At 50.0% G+C, this 15,510-nt stretch overlaps 6 protein-coding genes across 6 annotated transcripts; 3 read left to right on the forward strand and 3 right to left on the reverse strand.

Moving 5' to 3' along the window:
- Positions 1-279: 279 nt before the first annotated feature.
- triA (putative mRNA capping nucleoside-triphosphatase) lies at positions 280-3,625 on the reverse strand. The gene is made up of 4 exons (XM_040896225.1): positions 2,795-3,625; positions 1,495-2,743; positions 932-1,378; positions 280-843 (listed from the first exon to the last, which is right to left on the reverse strand). Exons 1-4 carry the CDS (start codon positions 3,235-3,237, stop codon positions 673-675), a joined length of 2,310 nt encoding a protein of 769 aa, XP_040755474.1. The 5' UTR covers positions 3,238-3,625; the 3' UTR covers positions 280-672.
- A 1,281-nt stretch (positions 3,626-4,906) lies between these two features.
- Positions 4,907-6,559, forward strand: P175DRAFT_0427736 (acyltransferase family protein; the record flags this gene model as incomplete). The annotated part of the gene is made up of 1 exon (XM_040893263.1): positions 4,907-6,559. One exon carries the CDS (start codon positions 4,907-4,909, stop codon positions 6,557-6,559), a length of 1,653 nt encoding a protein of 550 aa, XP_040755475.1.
- Positions 6,560-7,198: 639 nt separating this feature from the next.
- Positions 7,199-9,716, reverse strand: P175DRAFT_0520062 (WD repeat protein). The gene is made up of 3 exons (XM_040899138.1): positions 8,541-9,716; positions 7,754-8,480; positions 7,199-7,697 (listed from the first exon to the last, which is right to left on the reverse strand). The coding sequence occupies exons 1-3, from the start codon at positions 9,285-9,287 to the stop codon at positions 7,279-7,281; spliced, it is 1,893 nt and encodes a 630-aa protein (XP_040755476.1). The 5' UTR covers positions 9,288-9,716; the 3' UTR covers positions 7,199-7,278.
- A 431-nt stretch (positions 9,717-10,147) lies between these two features.
- P175DRAFT_0426501 (putative pantetheine-phosphate adenylyltransferase) lies at positions 10,148-11,371 on the forward strand (the record flags this gene model as incomplete). Its single annotated transcript, XM_040893176.1, has 1 exon — positions 10,148-11,371. One exon carries the CDS (start codon positions 10,148-10,150, stop codon positions 11,369-11,371), a length of 1,224 nt encoding a protein of 407 aa, XP_040755477.1.
- Positions 11,372-12,412: 1,041 nt separating this feature from the next.
- P175DRAFT_019195 (uncharacterized protein) lies at positions 12,413-13,258 on the reverse strand. The gene has a single exon (XM_040892543.1). The coding sequence runs from the start codon at positions 13,151-13,153 to the stop codon at positions 12,494-12,496; it is 660 nt and encodes a 219-aa protein (XP_040755478.1). The 5' UTR covers positions 13,154-13,258; the 3' UTR covers positions 12,413-12,493.
- Positions 13,259-13,262: 4 nt separating this feature from the next.
- P175DRAFT_0513151 (F-box domain protein) lies at positions 13,263-14,979 on the forward strand (the record flags this gene model as incomplete). The annotated part of the gene is made up of 3 exons (XM_040898732.1): positions 13,263-13,720; positions 13,796-14,650; positions 14,687-14,979. Exons 1-3 carry the CDS (start codon positions 13,363-13,365, stop codon positions 14,977-14,979), a joined length of 1,506 nt encoding a protein of 501 aa, XP_040755479.1. The 5' UTR covers positions 13,263-13,362.
- Between the last annotated feature and the right edge of the window lie 531 nt (positions 14,980-15,510).

Here is a 15,510-nt window from a genome sequence, read left to right on the forward strand (position 1 = left end):
CCTGCGGAGCTTCAATCTGACAACGATCTCCTCCTCACTTCTCGTTAACAATGTTTTTCGGGGGAGGGGGAAGAAGGAGGAGGTGATATGAGGGAGGTTCTGGAGGATCGATCCCCTTTCTTTCTTTAAGGGGACTGACTGACTACTCTACTGCACGAAGATGTAGGAGACATCTGTGTACAGAGGAGGTAGCTACGTACCTAGGTAGGAAGGAAGGACACCATCCAGACGGGATGAAACAATTTGGTTTTATCCAGATTTACGGGAGAATATCTAGAAAATGCAATGAAGGGGCGAAAGGGGAGAAAATATATCCCATGGGTTCTCTGCGTCCGTTCATCTCTAGTGTTCTTTTGTAGCACGTTGTTGTAAATAATAGATAGTTATTAAAACATAAATGCGAAAGGAAGATATCATCCTTGCAGTCTGTCCCCAGTCTCCTTTCTTCGTCGGAATTTGCCGACCACATCCTGCAATTAAAAACTCCTTTTCTAATTCATAAATAATGATCCAAAAAGGGAGGGGGAGTGGAGCCAAAGATGGCTCGAAGTGAGAAAGAAATATAAAGGTGGAAGGAAGAAAAGAAAAGGTAAGCATTATTTTAGCCCGGCTAAAGCGGCGGCGGTAATGCAGGATGAGGTGTAATCGTGAATGGAATCTCAAGGACGTCATTTAGGGAGGAACCGCTCGCGCCAATACGCGAATATTGTCCACCAGTCCTTTAACGAGATCTTCGTACTGATTTTTCGGGTCTCCGGCCATGGCAAGCTGCCCTTGACGGCGGATTTCAGCGGCAGACACCTCGATTTCCAATTCGTGCTCAAATTCCCCCTTCGCGGATGGCTGTTATATATATATATATATAAAAAAGACATTAGGGCTAGATCTGGAAACTCCATTACGATAGTAAGAGATAGATATGAGTACTTACCTCAGACCTGGCGACTTGAGTCAGGTCGACCTGATATGCCAGGTGTCGATAGCTCATGCGGTCCTTATTTCGATCGCTGCTACCCCGACCTGTCTCCGCCAGTGGGAGATGTTGATGGTCTCCATCGTAATTCATTTCCAGGTTAACACTTACCCGCCAATCAACACAGGTACGAGGGCTATGAACATCGAGATCGGCTACTCGGCATTTCACAATCTTAGCTAGAACCTCGCCAGTGCGTTGGTCAACCGTGACCCTTACTTTGGGCTTATGCCGGGGGTTGAGGTTTTGTCGAATCACAGGTGGGAGTTCAGAAGGAGATACTTCGTAGAACGTATCTCGTTCTTTTTTATGAGCATATGAGAGGGGTATTCTCCCCGGGTTGGCTTGCGGCATAGAAGCTCTCACAGCCTCGTTGAGGAAGTTGTTCATTGCCCGATGTTGTGCCTACTCAACTATTAGCTTCAAATCATTACGCAACCCCTGATCATCGACTGTGGTAATGACCGGAAAAGGCCGTTAGAAAATCAAAAAAAAAAAAAAATCAAAAACATGCAGCGTACCTGAGTCATGTTGCTTTGAAAGGAGGTTCGAAACCGAGGATTGTCTCTGCTGATAACACTTTCCGTCAATATCGGTAGGCTAAGTCTCTCTCCCCGGTCGAGATCCACAAGGTGGCCCAGCTTCGCTTCAACCTCGATTATCGCGCCTGAACCAGCGGATAATGAGCCTGCGGGACCTGCCATGGCATCATTCCTGAGAACCACATGCTGAAAGAGGAAATCGCAAACCAATTTGGTGACTTCCTCGTGGGGGATAAACCCAGTGATGGAGGGCTCCCATGGTCCAAGACTCTTCAGCTGTGCCGTTCCAGGTTGCTGCACTGGAGCGGCCACGGCGACAGCGGCGGTAGTAGTAGTAGTAGCAGCAGCAGCAGCAGCAGTAGTAGTTGTTGTTGTTGTAGCAGCGGCTGGTGGGCCATTTGTAGATGGACTCTCTGTTTTGGCTTTTACCGGGGGAGGAGCAGCCTGGAAGGAAACCTGCTGGCGCGTGAACCACGGGTTTTGGGGAGTGTCTCTAACGTGCTTAGGGATAGGTGGGAACCGATTTGGAATCATGGGGCATTTCCCCTTAGTGCGAACTGATCGTTGCGCATATATTGGCGGCTCGTTGAAACGCCTTCGTTTCCGTTTTGGGGCCTGGGGGCTCGAATTGATAAGGCTAGATTCCGGAGAAAAGTTTGCCTTAGGCGGTAGCGAACGCTCTCGCTTCACCTTGGGGGACTCATTTGCAACAAATCCCTGGGTCGAAGGGGAGCTGGTCTGCGACGTTGTCGCTGGTTGGCCGGGGTGAGAATTTTGCGTAGAGGTGCGAGTGTTCTTTACGGCAATGCCATTCTCAATGTGATTTAGCTGCGATGGAGCAGATTGATCATTATAACTTGCCGTACTCTGTCTTCGGGACCCCGGAGCAAATGTCGTCTTGGGGCTAACACTCTCATCCGATTCTCTCCTCTCGGTCGCAACCGAGTTCTGGCGCGGTGTCTGATCGAGTGGCCTTGAACCGTGACGAGCCGCGCGGGGAACTGCTGTTGGGGACATGTGTATCTGCGCATCTTGTCCAACCCAGGGGCTGGACGCGCGATTGGACAAAGAATCATGGCCGGAGGACTGCGGACGAGCGGAGGACGGGGGTGAATGCTGATAAGGGACGGCAATAGAAGCCCGGGGTGTGCCTGGAAGCGACCCTTGTGCGGGAGGAGGGAACTGTTGCGGTGGGTATGGCTGGGGGGCGGCCGCGGAAGGGCTCTCTCTAGGAGGGAATGAGTGAGAGGAGGAAGAGTAGGGGGTGGTTAAGACAGACTGGATTGATTGAGAGCGCTGATGAGCGATCGGGGATTGTTGTTGTTGTTGTGAATGATTATAGCCGGCTGGCGCCGCGAAGGAGTCACGCGAAGTAGAGGAGCCATAGGGAGCCGGGGGGCTCTGGCCGCGTTGGGATTGTGCGCTCGCGTTCAACGATGATGAGGCTTGATACTGATAGGGCGACTGCAACGAACCGTAGGATGAGGACCGGTCTGGAGATGTGTGGGTGCGCTGGAGCGGCGGAGGTTGTTGCGATGGCCCACCTGGATAGTTTGACGCATATGTAGCGGACGACGGCGATGCGTGTTGCTCGTGTGCAGGATAAACCGGATCGGACGCTTTACGGGCGAGTTGTTGCGACGGTGACTGATGGGCTGAGGGGGATTGGGCGCGATGCGAAGAGGCCGCAGCATCGCTATTCATAATGGTGCGCAAATCCATGATGATCGAACGATCGGGGATGGAAGAATGAATTGGAAGGAAACGAATTAATTTGACCACGAGACACCCCCTTCCACAACACCCCAAAGCGGATGACGGGGGAGTTGATGCCTACCAAGGACGAGGAGGAGGAAGGGGGAAAGATGAAGAAGAAGACATTTAGGGATGGAATAGAGGGAAGGAGGTAGGAAATGGGGATGATGCTGATGATAAGGAGGAGAAAAGGAAAGAAAGAATTGACGAGGTTGAAGTTGGCAGATTCGGGAAGGGTTGATTGGCGGGAGCTGCGCGATTCTTCTATACATCGGGAATTTGGATGCGATGCGAAGCAGATGGAGAGGATGGAGGGAGAGATGGCTGAACATGACTCTCTTTGCACTTTAGTTACTCTAAGGCTCTCTTGATGCTAAACTAAGATCGGTGTGACAATGACCAGTCTAGTTTATAGGATATCAACTACACAAGCATCCGGCTAGAGCTTAGTTAGTGCTTGGAGATTCTACGACTACAGGGATACTCATTTCGACCTGAGGGATGGCCTAGTTTCTGTGAATCTACAGACCAGGGGAAACAGCCTCAAATCCGAGAAGAAACAGAGAAAACCCCGGGAATTGGGCGTTGTTGAAGTCAAGTCAAGCTCGACAGAATATCAAAAATCTGCCTTGGCGTCCTGAATTTTCAGGTGTTTTCTGCCAAAGGCGGTATATAACAGGTCATGTGATATATATTCTGCCCGTTCTATGTTGTGCCGCTTTGCCGACCGCCTACTATGTTAGTCTGGGTGTTCCTAATAAGGAAATATTCCACTCCAGAGGTGAAAACATCATTTAGACATCACATAAAGAGATCCTACTAAGAAGAAGAAGAAGAAGAAGAAGAAGAGGACATGACTCTGTTTTAAACTCTTCTCCTCCACTGTCAAGGTCCAGATCAGCTTGTCGTTCCCTCTTGTTCCTCAAAATTGAAGTAACACCGACCTCAACATAGCCTCATGTAGCAACAGGGGGATTTCTCCCAAATTATCCTTTATTTTCGTATTCAAATCAAGTCTTGACCATAAGTGTATTCAGAGGAATAATTCAATAATAATTCCCGATAAAAGTTCCCTCTTAATTAACTTAGATAAGATCAACCCGCTGGTGAAACGAGAGTCTCCTCAATCTTAATAAGTTTCACTCGATCGACAAGTCGCCATTTGGCCTCAACCTCCACAGTCCCTTCTTCCTCTTACCTTTTGTTCTGTGGTGAATTGAGGTATATACATCTTAAGTCTTTCCTCGTGCTATGTGATTAATTATGTGTGCTAATCGTTTACCCTTTCTCTCAATAGCATGGTTAAATTTGCCGCCATCCAATGCGCTCACCGATGACGAAGCCTGTATCTCTAACTATAACTAAACATCTCACGACACATACAGCGCGCTCTACGGTCACTACCTTACCTATACTACTAAATACATACAACAGCGCTTCTACGGTGATTTCGACGAACAGCTTTCCTCTTGCCGGTTCTGAACCTGACGAGGTACTTTAGCTGCAACCTCATTGACGCCATCATCCTTCACAGAGAAGACATTGGGAGGAAGGCCACACCACACACTCACATTCGACACCTGTCGCAAGGAATTAAAGATTTGGCTTCATCTCTGAGCACCGCAACTTCGATACCATGGTCGCCGATAAGGAACCTCCGTCATCTCCTGCCATCCACAACATTCCCTTAAATGATCTGGAATCAGGCCTGGATCGCCGATTCCAGCCCCCGTTTCTTCCATGGAGCGTGTCAGTGTCCGACCTAGTAGCCGATCCATCCAAGCTTTTTCCAATTGTTCAGCACTTCTTCGACCATTGGCAGACCTATATGGAAACATTTTTCACTAACCTAACAATAGCCATCACCCCGAGCTATTTGCAGCACTTGGTCGGGGGCCAACCAACACCACAAACAAAACTGCATGCAATCGCGGCACTAGACGGTCTACGAGGATGGGCTTGTTTACTCGTCTTTAACTTCCATTTTCTCTTCACCTACACCTGGAGGGTTGCGCTCGGGTGGGGGTTCAACAATGAGAACTTTTACTTCTACCAACTACCCATCATTCACGTCCTTACCTCTGGACACATCATGGTCGCCATCTTCTTCGTAATCTCAGGCTACGTGCTTTCCTACAAACCTCTGAAGACGATCCGCAGCCGGTCCTTCGAAGATACCTTCACCACCCTCGCCTCTTCCACCTTCCGCCGTGGTCTTCGTTTGTATCTACCTTCTATCGTCGGCATCTTGCTGGTCCTGATTGCCGTCCGCCTGGGGGTGTACAACTATTCACAAAAAGTCCTGTTCGAGGGTCGTACTATTGTGGGTACCAATGAACAGCACCCGCCGATTATGCCAAAATCTTTCTCCAAGCAGTTTTGGGATTGGTATGCTACGGTGGTACGCCTCATGAACCCTTTCGACTGGGGTCTCTACTACAACAACTACAACCCTCATCTATGGACTATCCCCGTGGAGTTCCGCAGCTCCATTGTCCTTTTTCTGACCATCCTGGCCACCTCACGCCTGAAGTCCGTGGCGCGCGTTTCCGTCGTTAGTGGCTTGGTATGGTTCTGCATGCGCTGGGGTCGGTGGGATGTAGTTCTTTTCCTCGCTGGCATGCTTATGGCCGAAGCCGACCTCATCCAGGGGATTTGGGACCGCCCACGCGAGGAAGAAGGCGAGAAGGAGAGGCGCACCTGGAGCCGCCACAACCCGTTCCAATATCATCAAACCTTCCGCCTAAGTAGCCCCAAGCGCTGGATCGCGCTCTTTGTTCTTGGTCTCTACCTAGGCTCCACCCCTAACACCGGGTACAAGTTTACCCCCTTCTTCATGTGGACCTGGACCATCACCCCCAAGACCTATCCCGAACCCCACCGCTTCCCGCAAACCCTCGGCGCTGTTATGATCGTGTACAGCATCAACCACTCCAGGGACATCCAAAAACTCTTCATCAACCCGGTGTCGCAGTATTTGGGCCGCATTTCCTTCGCGTTCTATATCGTCCACGGCCCCATCCTCCACTCCCTGGGATACTCTCTCATGCCCAGTATCTGGAAAATCACTGGCAAGGAGACGGACTTCCAATCCTGTTTTGGGTTTTTCATCGGTTGGCTCATCTGCCTTGCGGTTTCCCTCTGGGCGGGTGATCTATTCTGGCGTATGGTTGACATTCCCAGCGTGGACTTTGCGAAATGGGTCGAGAGTAAAGTCGTCGTCGTCGTCGTGGCTAAGACGACTCCGCGCGAAAATCTACGACCCGGTCCAAGCTCGCATGTTTATTAATCGCCTTGACCTTTGCCTCTTTTCTTTTCTTTTCTTTTCTTTTCTTCTCAGTTTTAAATATCCCTCTATCGTCATCTTCTCTTCCCGCTTTCCTTTTATTACCACTATTTTCCTGGTTGACTTTCCCCCTGGCGTCACGGATGCATACTGGCATTTAGCGGGCGTAGTGGTTTTTCTTTTTTTCTTTTTTTTTTTTTTTTCCCGTCATTGTTGAATCATTTTATTCAGCCTGTTCTACCTACCCGGCATAGCATCAGTGTGTGGAATTCTATAGTATATATAGGTATTCCTCTGAATTGGAAAGTGGAAGAGTTCCAACTATCTCGAGGTCCAAATGTTCTTCAATAATTCATTCATTCGTATACTCGTACCGTACCGTACCCAGACCAGATGACGACCCAACAACGCTCTCAGTACATAATTGGGTGATACCAACTCTTTCCCGGCCCCAACTTTATGTAAAAATCAAGAGCAAGGGAAAAGGCGATGCAGGGAAAAAAAAAAAAAAAAAAAGGGCAATGTGAGTATAATGTACTCAAAAAGGAACTTCGGAAATGATCTGACGCAAATCGAAACGAAACCAAAAGAGCAGAAGGAAGAAGACTTGATGGGAGGGATGTAGAAAAGGGAGATAGAGAGAAAAAAAAAAAGGGCGTGGGGAATTTGATATGTATCTAATACATAGATAGGATAGGATAGGATAAAGACTTTTTTTTTTCTCATAAAGCGACTCCCCAAACCCCTCGTCCTCCGCAGACTCCTAGCCAATCGCGCGGATGTCCAGAATTTGTGTTACCTCCTTGCGGAGACCAGCTGATGTTGGAGACCTCATAATCACATTTCCAGGCGGCTGCAGGGCCACGTTCCGTGGTTGTGGATGGTGCACCAGGGTTGTGGACGACTGGCGGGACAGGAGTGGCATTGTGCTGGTTGATGAGGTCCCATAGTAGGACAAAGCAGTCGTCGGCACCGGAAGCAAGAACACCACGTCGATTGGGGGACCACTCCACACAATTCAGGGAAGCTGAGTGACCTTTGAGTTCAAGGAGCGCTTGACCAGGCTGGCGCACGTCGAGAACTCGGACAATGTTGGAATCTTGGGAGAATGTTGCCAAGAGGTGGGAGTCGTGAGGTGATGCTAGGAGTTGTCAGTTTCCGTATTTTAGAGAGGTGTATTCTTATGGCTGGGCTTACCCGCAATCCGCAGAAGGGGCGGAGGCCATATAGTTGCTGGTGTGGAGGGACTGCCGTTGCCGGGGCTCATCACTAGAGAATTACGGGTCAGCATTTGACATGCAGCCATATGGATAAGCATACATTTCTCATTTTTCTCCGTTGGTTCATAGATAATTGTGCTATGCTCCAGGCTGCGCAGGTCAAACATGCGCACACTACCATCAGCACCACAGCTGACGAATACATCGACGCTATTCGCGCAAAATCGAACGTCGTACACTTCCTTGTCGTGTGCAATCAGTTGAGTTTTGGCAGTTAGGGTAGGGATATCCCAGATCGTGCACGTAGTGTCGATGCTGGAAGTGATAATCAAACTCGGGGAAATTGTGTTCCAGTCCAGGGAAGTGATAGGAGCAGTGTGCTCGGGCGACTTGGAGTTGGAAAGCAACGCCAATGGCGAGAGTTTCGCCGTGGGCATAACCCCCTGGTTTGCCGATCGTGTGATGGAGTTGGAAGTTTGTATAGGCTGCGAGCTTGGTAGGGACCAGAGTCGGAGATGATCTCCGGAGGTTGCTAGAAGGTCCGTAGATTGTTTCTGGGAGGATGGTGGCTCCCAAAGAATACGCGTAACGGGGTAGGAATGAGTGGCCTCTGCGGTCTTTACGTATTCCAGCTTCACCTCCCCAGCGGCGGCATCGGGGGTATCAGGGTCTGGTTGGGCCATGTGTGTATCGATGATTTGTATCTACTCCGGTCAGAAATTAGAACGGATTTTCAAATAAGAGGTAAAATCATAACTCCTCACATAGTTGTGATGGTCCTCCAAATAGCTTCCCAGCGCGATTTTGCCGCCGAAAGAGCCCGAGTTCCCGGAAATCGGCCATTTACACCAATCCACGGCATATATGGGCCAGGGAGTAATATAATTGCTATTGGTCGGTACCTGATTTTCCGTCCCATTGAATGGCAATGTACTCTGACTTATGATGGGGTCATTCAATAGGTCTCCGGATGGGCGAATATCCGCCAATCCAAGAGGAGAATATTTGGCCCCTTGCGGAGTTGGAGGATATGCAGCTCCTGGGGAGGACCCAGGCGGTTTATATTTCTGTTCAAAGCCAACAGGGCTTGAACGGGAGTGCGCTTGGGAATTGGCCATGTTGGAACGAGGGGTGCTCGACGGAGGTTGTTGCTGGGGTTGCTGGGGTTGCTGTTGCAGCTGTGTCGACAACTGAGGGAGGGTAGGGAGGACGGAGGGGGCGGTATTCACCGACACTGCAGGTGGGCGGTTGGCATTTCCTGGCTGCAGGGCGCCCGGAAGAGCTCCACCTACACCACCATTCCCACTTCCATACTGATTGGGCTGAGAGCTCGACGGATGAATGTTGATAGATGGAACGTGACTATCCGGGCTTGTAGGGTATTCGTGCGAAGCCGATGGTCGCGGCAGGCTGCCTGTATTCAAGCCTCCCGACGGAATATGAAGCTCCTCCGGTTGACGGCTATAGATAGTTGCCCGTCGAGAATCGTATGGTTGCGCGGGGTTTGACATATTGTCGTCAGCTGTGGAAGGGAAGGAGGGGGACGGGGGAGGAACGATGTCGCAAGAAGGTAAGCGCAGGTCTACTGCTGTGCAGTAGAATCCACACAAGCGCAACCTTGCCCTGAACGATCCTCGATGTCAGGCGCTGGGTTGGTGATGGCCTGTGGAAACTTAATAATTCCGGGGGACGGAGGGGGGGCTCCTCTTAGGGCGGGCAGAAAGCGTAAAGGTCGTAGGAGCTCCAGCTACAGGATGAGGGAGCGGGGTCCGGATCATGCCAAAGGAAGGACTCGGGGTGGACTTAGTAAAACATCTTGGGACTCGGGGCAGTTCTAAGGGGCTCTAAACAACAACGAATGGTGTTGATAAAGAATGGAAGGAAGACAGGAAGAGCTTCGTTGGGGGGGGCAAGAGGAGGAGAGGAGGAGAGAATCACAATATTGCAGTCGTTTGTAGTCCGCAGTCATCTTTTTACTAGTTTTCCTGTGATCATGGATGCTGCTGACTCATCCAGTCCCCAGGAAGTATTCTTTTGGTGGTACAGTACAGTCCATTACAGTATAGTACAGTATAGTACAGTAAATTACACCAGCTGCTACTTCGCACCAATAGTAACTAGTACTAGTACTCTGTACTCCCTCTGTATACTGTCATCCTCGGTTGCTTTTTTATTGTCCTTTAGGTCTTTATCCATCCGCTGTTTCCTTCTCCCTTTCTTCTTCTCTTTTCTTCGTTGCCTTGTTCTAGGGCCTCTCATTCTTTATCCATGTTCCCCTCTCCTCCGCTTTCTTCACTCTAACCGACTCGTTCGTATAGTTCCGTCGTCGCGCAAGCTTTCCCCTCTCTCCTCCATACATTCCCCGCCCGCGATGGCCTCCCAATCCCCGCCTTCGGCCTTGCTCCTTCTCCCACCTCCACCATGCGCTTCCTCCGTTCAGTTTAAGGCAGTATACCAGCCGATTTTGTCTGCCGTTTGCACCGAATTATCACAGGTCGTCAATGGTACCCATCGCGTCGCATATCTACACGTAGCTCTTTCGCTTTCTGGTCTGCGGTCTCCAGCATGTCAACCGCCCGCAAAAGCCTTCACAAGTCTTCAGCGCGCTCTAGAGCATATCTACACACTGATTGGGGTAGTATGCATGGAGAGAAATATTGATATGGAGGCTCCGGGTGGGATCGATTCGAGGGTGGTCTTGCTAGATTTCGACTCCGTTCACAGTGCAACATCCAAATCCGGAGAGTCGGCCCCAGTCACGCAGAATGGGCCCATCCTTGACTTGCAAACACTGGCCAACTCTAAACGCCTGTGGAATAAAATTTATTTCCCAGATACCCCGGCCGGTCAGGATCTAGCCGCGGCCTTCAGTAGCTTTCATGACCCGAGCAAAGACCCCAATAGCGACACCCTACAACCAGTTCCTGGAGTACGCCCTTGGACTCCATCGGAATCCTTCCTGGCCCCCGGGGAACCTGTCGAGCCCGTCACACATTACTCAGCTATTGTAGCAGGCACCTTCGATCATTTCCATATCGGACATAAGCTCTTACTTACGGCGACGGCATTGGTCTTGCAGCCACTCGGGACCGGTAATGCAGACAAAGAGCGACTCTTCTCGATCGGAGTGACGGGGGATGAAATGCTGAAGAATAAAAAGTATCCTCAATATCTGGAGAGCTGGGAGAAGCGATGTCGGAGTACAATAGACTTCCTGCGGTCGATTATGGATTTTGGACCCCCTGAGGCGAGCACACCACATGTCGAATATATCAATGACCCGGGGCCCAATGGCAAGGTAATGGTGATGAAGATTCGGCCCGGGATTACCCTGAGACTTGTGCAGATATCAGACGCATTTGGCCCGACTATCACCGAAGAAAGCATTAGCGCCTTGGTCGTGTCCAAGGAAACTCGCTCGGGAGGAGCTGCCGTTAACCAGGAGCGTAAAAAGCGAGGGTTCAAGCAGATGGTGGTGTTTGAGGTGGACGTGCTGCATTCCGGGGAGGTGGCTCCTGGTGACGTTGACAATTTTGCATCTAAAATAAGCAGCACGGATATCCGACGACGACAAATGGAATTGGCAATGATATAACAAGGTCGATAACAGGGATGGATATAGCTGGAGTGTCAGTGTCTGGATTGTACATATGGCTTACCTTTTCTCAGGCTCCAGGCACTTTGTTTGAAACACCAACACAGGCTGGTATAGATAGCCAGAAGATAAACCCGAGGGCATACGTAGACCTCGATACCCCTGCTAATTGGATTTAATTAGTATCATCATCTGCATGCGGTGTTGAAGCTATGTTGTTGTTAGTCTAGTGGCATGCAGCACAAAGCGAGCGACGGTGGGATTGGATTCAGGTCAAGTCCCTTGTCTCAGTTCTCTGGAAAATTAATTCTTCACAAGTTTTCTCGGAGCTTTAGACTCTTGACTCTTTTTGTTCTTTTCTAATTTAACGGAAGGAGGATGATCTCATCAGTTGTGGAGTTGGCTAAAACCATTGGAAACGGAGCCTCGATGGATCGTTATCTCTCCGGCGTTTGGGGATGCGCTGGGGAACACGACAACTACTGCAGAATAACCAGCCATCGTCCGTGTTGATCCTTCTTCCTCCGGCCCTAGCAATGCTTTCTGGCCACACACACACTCTCTCTCTCAAATGCGATTGTTTCAATCCAATTCTGCATGATAACGAGGATAATAACTATGACGATGATGATGATGGCAGTCATGGTGTTTTCCTGATTGTTCCACTGCATCCTTTTCAGGGGCACCAGCTCACCAGGGTTCAACTAATGGCGACCACGACTACTCCCGTCTCTTGGGCCAGTTACAGACGGAATCTAGGCCTAGAAGCTATAGGGCGTCATGATTCGCTTCCCTCAGCGGGGTTCCGTGCAGTAGTCAAGGACGTCTGCACGTATCTCGTCCCATTTTCCGTCTCCTTCATGTCGCATCATCACCTCCCAACCACCCTAGGTAACTCTCTAACCCCCGCCCGCCTCATCCTCGACCACCACCACAACCACAATCACAACCAACAGTGACCACTGCCAAACACCTCATCACCATCCACCAGACTAGCCCACTTCCCCCTCCCCCCCCCTGACCAAGCCAGCTGTTGTCCTCTCTACCAATCCTTCGTCTTTCGTCGCAACTCCTCCTGCAGGTTCGCGCTGGCTATCCGCATGCCCTTTCAATCATGTGACTTTAGTGTGCCAGCGTTCGTCCAATGTTCGTGCGTCCGTTGGTCAAGAGCCTCGCTTTTTGAGGGTTGGGGAGGGGGGCGCAGGAATTGTAGATACTACTGCCGGTGATCCTCGTCAACCTAGTCCGTGGGATTGTCGATGTGGGACGCTCTAAATCTTGTCCGACATGTCGACTTGCTGCAGGCGCTGTGTCTGCGGCCCGCCCTTTTTCTCTGCTGCAGTCGACACAGACACTCTGCTTGCTGTCGTTCAAATGTGAGGAACATGACCTGACGGAGACATAGGCATGGAGGGATAGGGAGAGACACGGAGGAGGGAGAGAGAGAGAGAGAGGGAAGGAGAGAATAAGTATAAGAGACGCGGAGAGGGGCAGACAAGATGTATCACTTCTAATATAATTTAAAAGGAGGTGTTTTTTCTCGTTTCTTTTTCCTTCCCTTACATACCTCGTCTGCTTTTGCTTTCGTTTTTTCTTCTTTTTCTTTTTCTCCTTCTCTCTCTCTATCTCTCTCTGTTCCTCTGTCTCTGTCTTTCTGTCTCTTGACTTCTTCTTATTCTCGTGCTGTTGCTGTTGCTGTTGCTGTTGCTGGTACCGCTCCTCAATCCTCCAGCTAATGCCCTGCAGTCCTCCGTCACTTCTTTGCTTATTCCACTCCACCATCGGTTTTTAACCCTCTCCTCTCTACCCCAACCTGCGCTGGTCTTCTCTTTTACTTCGTGAATCTCCTCTATCTCTAGGTGGAATTTTCTTTTTTTTTTTTTTTTTTTTTGCGATCCCCACTAGTCCCCCCAATCCTGTCGCTTTGGTTTCCATGTGGTTGCGATTGGCCCTAATAGCCGGACACACGGCTGCCACCCTGGGCCTAAACCATGACGGAAAACCCGCGACACATCGAAGACCTCGCGGACGAATTGATCAGTGACATTCTCTCCTTCCTTCTGGGCGCAGAATACCTGTCAAACGCTCCGTCCCCTGTGAACACGCAAGACCTGTCGCCCAAACTCAATGGGCGCGCGACTCATGTCTATGGTGAGGAATCAGAATTGGACCGGTTTCGACTCGTCTGTAAACGTTTTCTTCGCATTAGCACACCGCGAAAATTCCCGCGCTTCGTCCTCCGGTTTTCGTTGAAGGGATTCCAGAGGCTGGAGGAGCTCCTGCACATGCAGCTGGCTTGTCATGTGAGATATTTCACATACATGGTGCGACCCTTCTACCAAGGAAGCGGTAACCGTCTCTTGAGCAAAAAGTCCCTGCCAACAATGGGCTCGAAATTTGAAAAATACTAACCCCCTTGTCTAGGTTGGCCACATATCTTGAGTAAGACCAATTTGAACGATTTCCCTGCTGCGCAAATCCATCAAACCCGGTTGCAGGACCAACTCTATATTCTGGATGAAGATCATGACCTGGCACTCCTGCGACGGGCGATAGCAGCTTTCTCGTCCCTCCAGCAGGTCAAGCTCCTCCGGCTACAGGATAGAGCAGATGAAGAATTACTCGATTATATACATGAACGCTCGCTGGATGGGATGCTAGGTATGGACTGGGCCCCCGCGTGCGCCCGCGCGGTCACAGCCCTAGGTGCTTCTTTGCTTGCATCCAATTGTACATCCGTGCGCTTTGTCGGGCCCCAGATTAGCCCAGAAGCGACGGTCAGACTGCTCCAGGTCCCGTCTGCCACTCTTTCCGCTGTAGGCGCGCGATTGACCTGTCTAGACATTACTTTCCACACCAAGATGGATATAACATTGCAGATGGAGAGCCTGTCCCGGGCCTTCCACGACTTCTTCCTTGCTGCAAAAAACCTAACAACCATCCATCTCGGGTTTGCAACCAATGCGCCTCTCGATCTCCCACTTGAACACATCTTCCACTGCGTTCAGTGGAAGCGTCTCCGCACTCTGAGCATCCAGGGTTGGCGTCTCGGTTCTGAAGAAATTATAGCCCTCATTCGGCGCCATCGCCGTCAGCTCTGCGACATCCGCCTCATCAGTATCTACCTCCGTGAAGGGGATCTCTGGCGCGACGTCCTCTCCGTCCTTCGCAACGAACTGGACCGTGTCGAGCGCATTGACCTCCGCGAGATCAACTATGCCAGTCATATCGATACCTCTACCGCAAATGGTAACGGGCATAGTCATGGCAACGGTGTCGGTAACGGCACTACTCTCGCGCCGGAATCATCAATAGGGATTGGAAACATGCCACATCCCCTCTCGATAATCGTCAACCGAACCAACCCGGATCAAGTGCCACGACCGCCTCCTTCCCCACCTCCTCCAGTCTTAAATACAGACCACCTTTCCTTCGTCTCGCGGGGGACCACGCGCCGCTCATTCCCTGCTTCAACATTAGAAATCTTAAGCACGCTCTCTGCAAATGACCTAGGCGATAACGGGGTCAGTGTGAGACACGAGCAGAGACTCTTCTGGGAGGCTTGGGTGTTGTCTAGTCCGCGCAAGACTATGCGTAGACTTGACTAAAAAAAAAAAAAAAAAAAAAAAAAAGGAAAGCGAAAGCGAAAGCGAAGCGAAGACGAAAAAGCAAAAGAAAACGAAAACGAAAATAAATCCCCTCATTCCTCTCAGGAAAGAAGGAATGGAGGATTTGATATATCATCACACCCAACGCAAAAACTTCGCCTAATTCTTCTCTGGTTGGGTTGGATGGAGCTTCCTAATCTCATGGTGTGCTTCCGTATGATTGAAGAAAGATGATGATTTGAATGGAATAAAATGCATGATATGATTGATAATTTATCTACAATTTTCTTTTTTTTTTTTTCAATATCAGGGAGATTCTCATATGTATTAAGCACTTAGGTAGTATCTAGGTAGTAAGTATATATATATGTAGATAGTCAAGAAGAGAGAGAGCAATCATTAACCTACCTTACTCTATAGGTACATCCAATCCAGGCTCTCATCACGTGGTTGCACTCACCCTATATCATAGGTAGGTACCTTGAGTGCGTGCTTAACTGTAGTATAGTATGTATAGTAGTTACATATATA

Source organism: Aspergillus ochraceoroseus, assembly GCF_002846915.1.
Source record: "Aspergillus ochraceoroseus IBT 24754 chromosome Unknown P175scaffold_1, whole genome shotgun sequence".
Taxonomy (NCBI): Eukaryota; Fungi; Ascomycota; class Eurotiomycetes; order Eurotiales; family Aspergillaceae; genus Aspergillus; species Aspergillus ochraceoroseus.

Excerpts from the sequence above, each read along its gene's own strand:
- triA (XM_040896225.1), bottom strand. The coding sequence starts at position 3,237 with ATGGATTTGCGCACCATTATGAATAGCGATGCTGCGGCCTCTTCGCAT. Across the intron at positions 2,744-2,794 it reads CAGCGCTCTCAATCAATCCA|AGAGAGCCCTTCCGCGGCCG; the intron begins GTCTGTCTTAAC and ends ATTCCCTCCTAG. Across the intron at positions 844-931 it reads CTCAAGTCGCCAGGTCTGAG|CCATCCGCGAAGGGGGAATT; the intron begins GTAAGTACTCAT and ends TATATATAACAG.
- P175DRAFT_0520062 (XM_040899138.1), bottom strand. The coding sequence starts at position 9,287 with ATGTCAAACCCCGCGCAACCATACGATTCTCGACGGGCAACTATCTAT. Across the intron at positions 8,481-8,540 it reads TGGAGGACCATCACAACTAT|ATACAAATCATCGATACACA; the intron begins GTGAGGAGTTAT and ends TGACCGGAGTAG. Across the intron at positions 7,698-7,753 it reads GCCCCTTCTGCGGATTGCGG|CATCACCTCACGACTCCCAC; the intron begins GTAAGCCCAGCC and ends GACAACTCCTAG.
- P175DRAFT_019195 (XM_040892543.1), bottom strand. The coding sequence starts at position 13,153 with ATGGTGGAGTGGAATAAGCAAAGAAGTGACGGAGGACTGCAGGGCATT.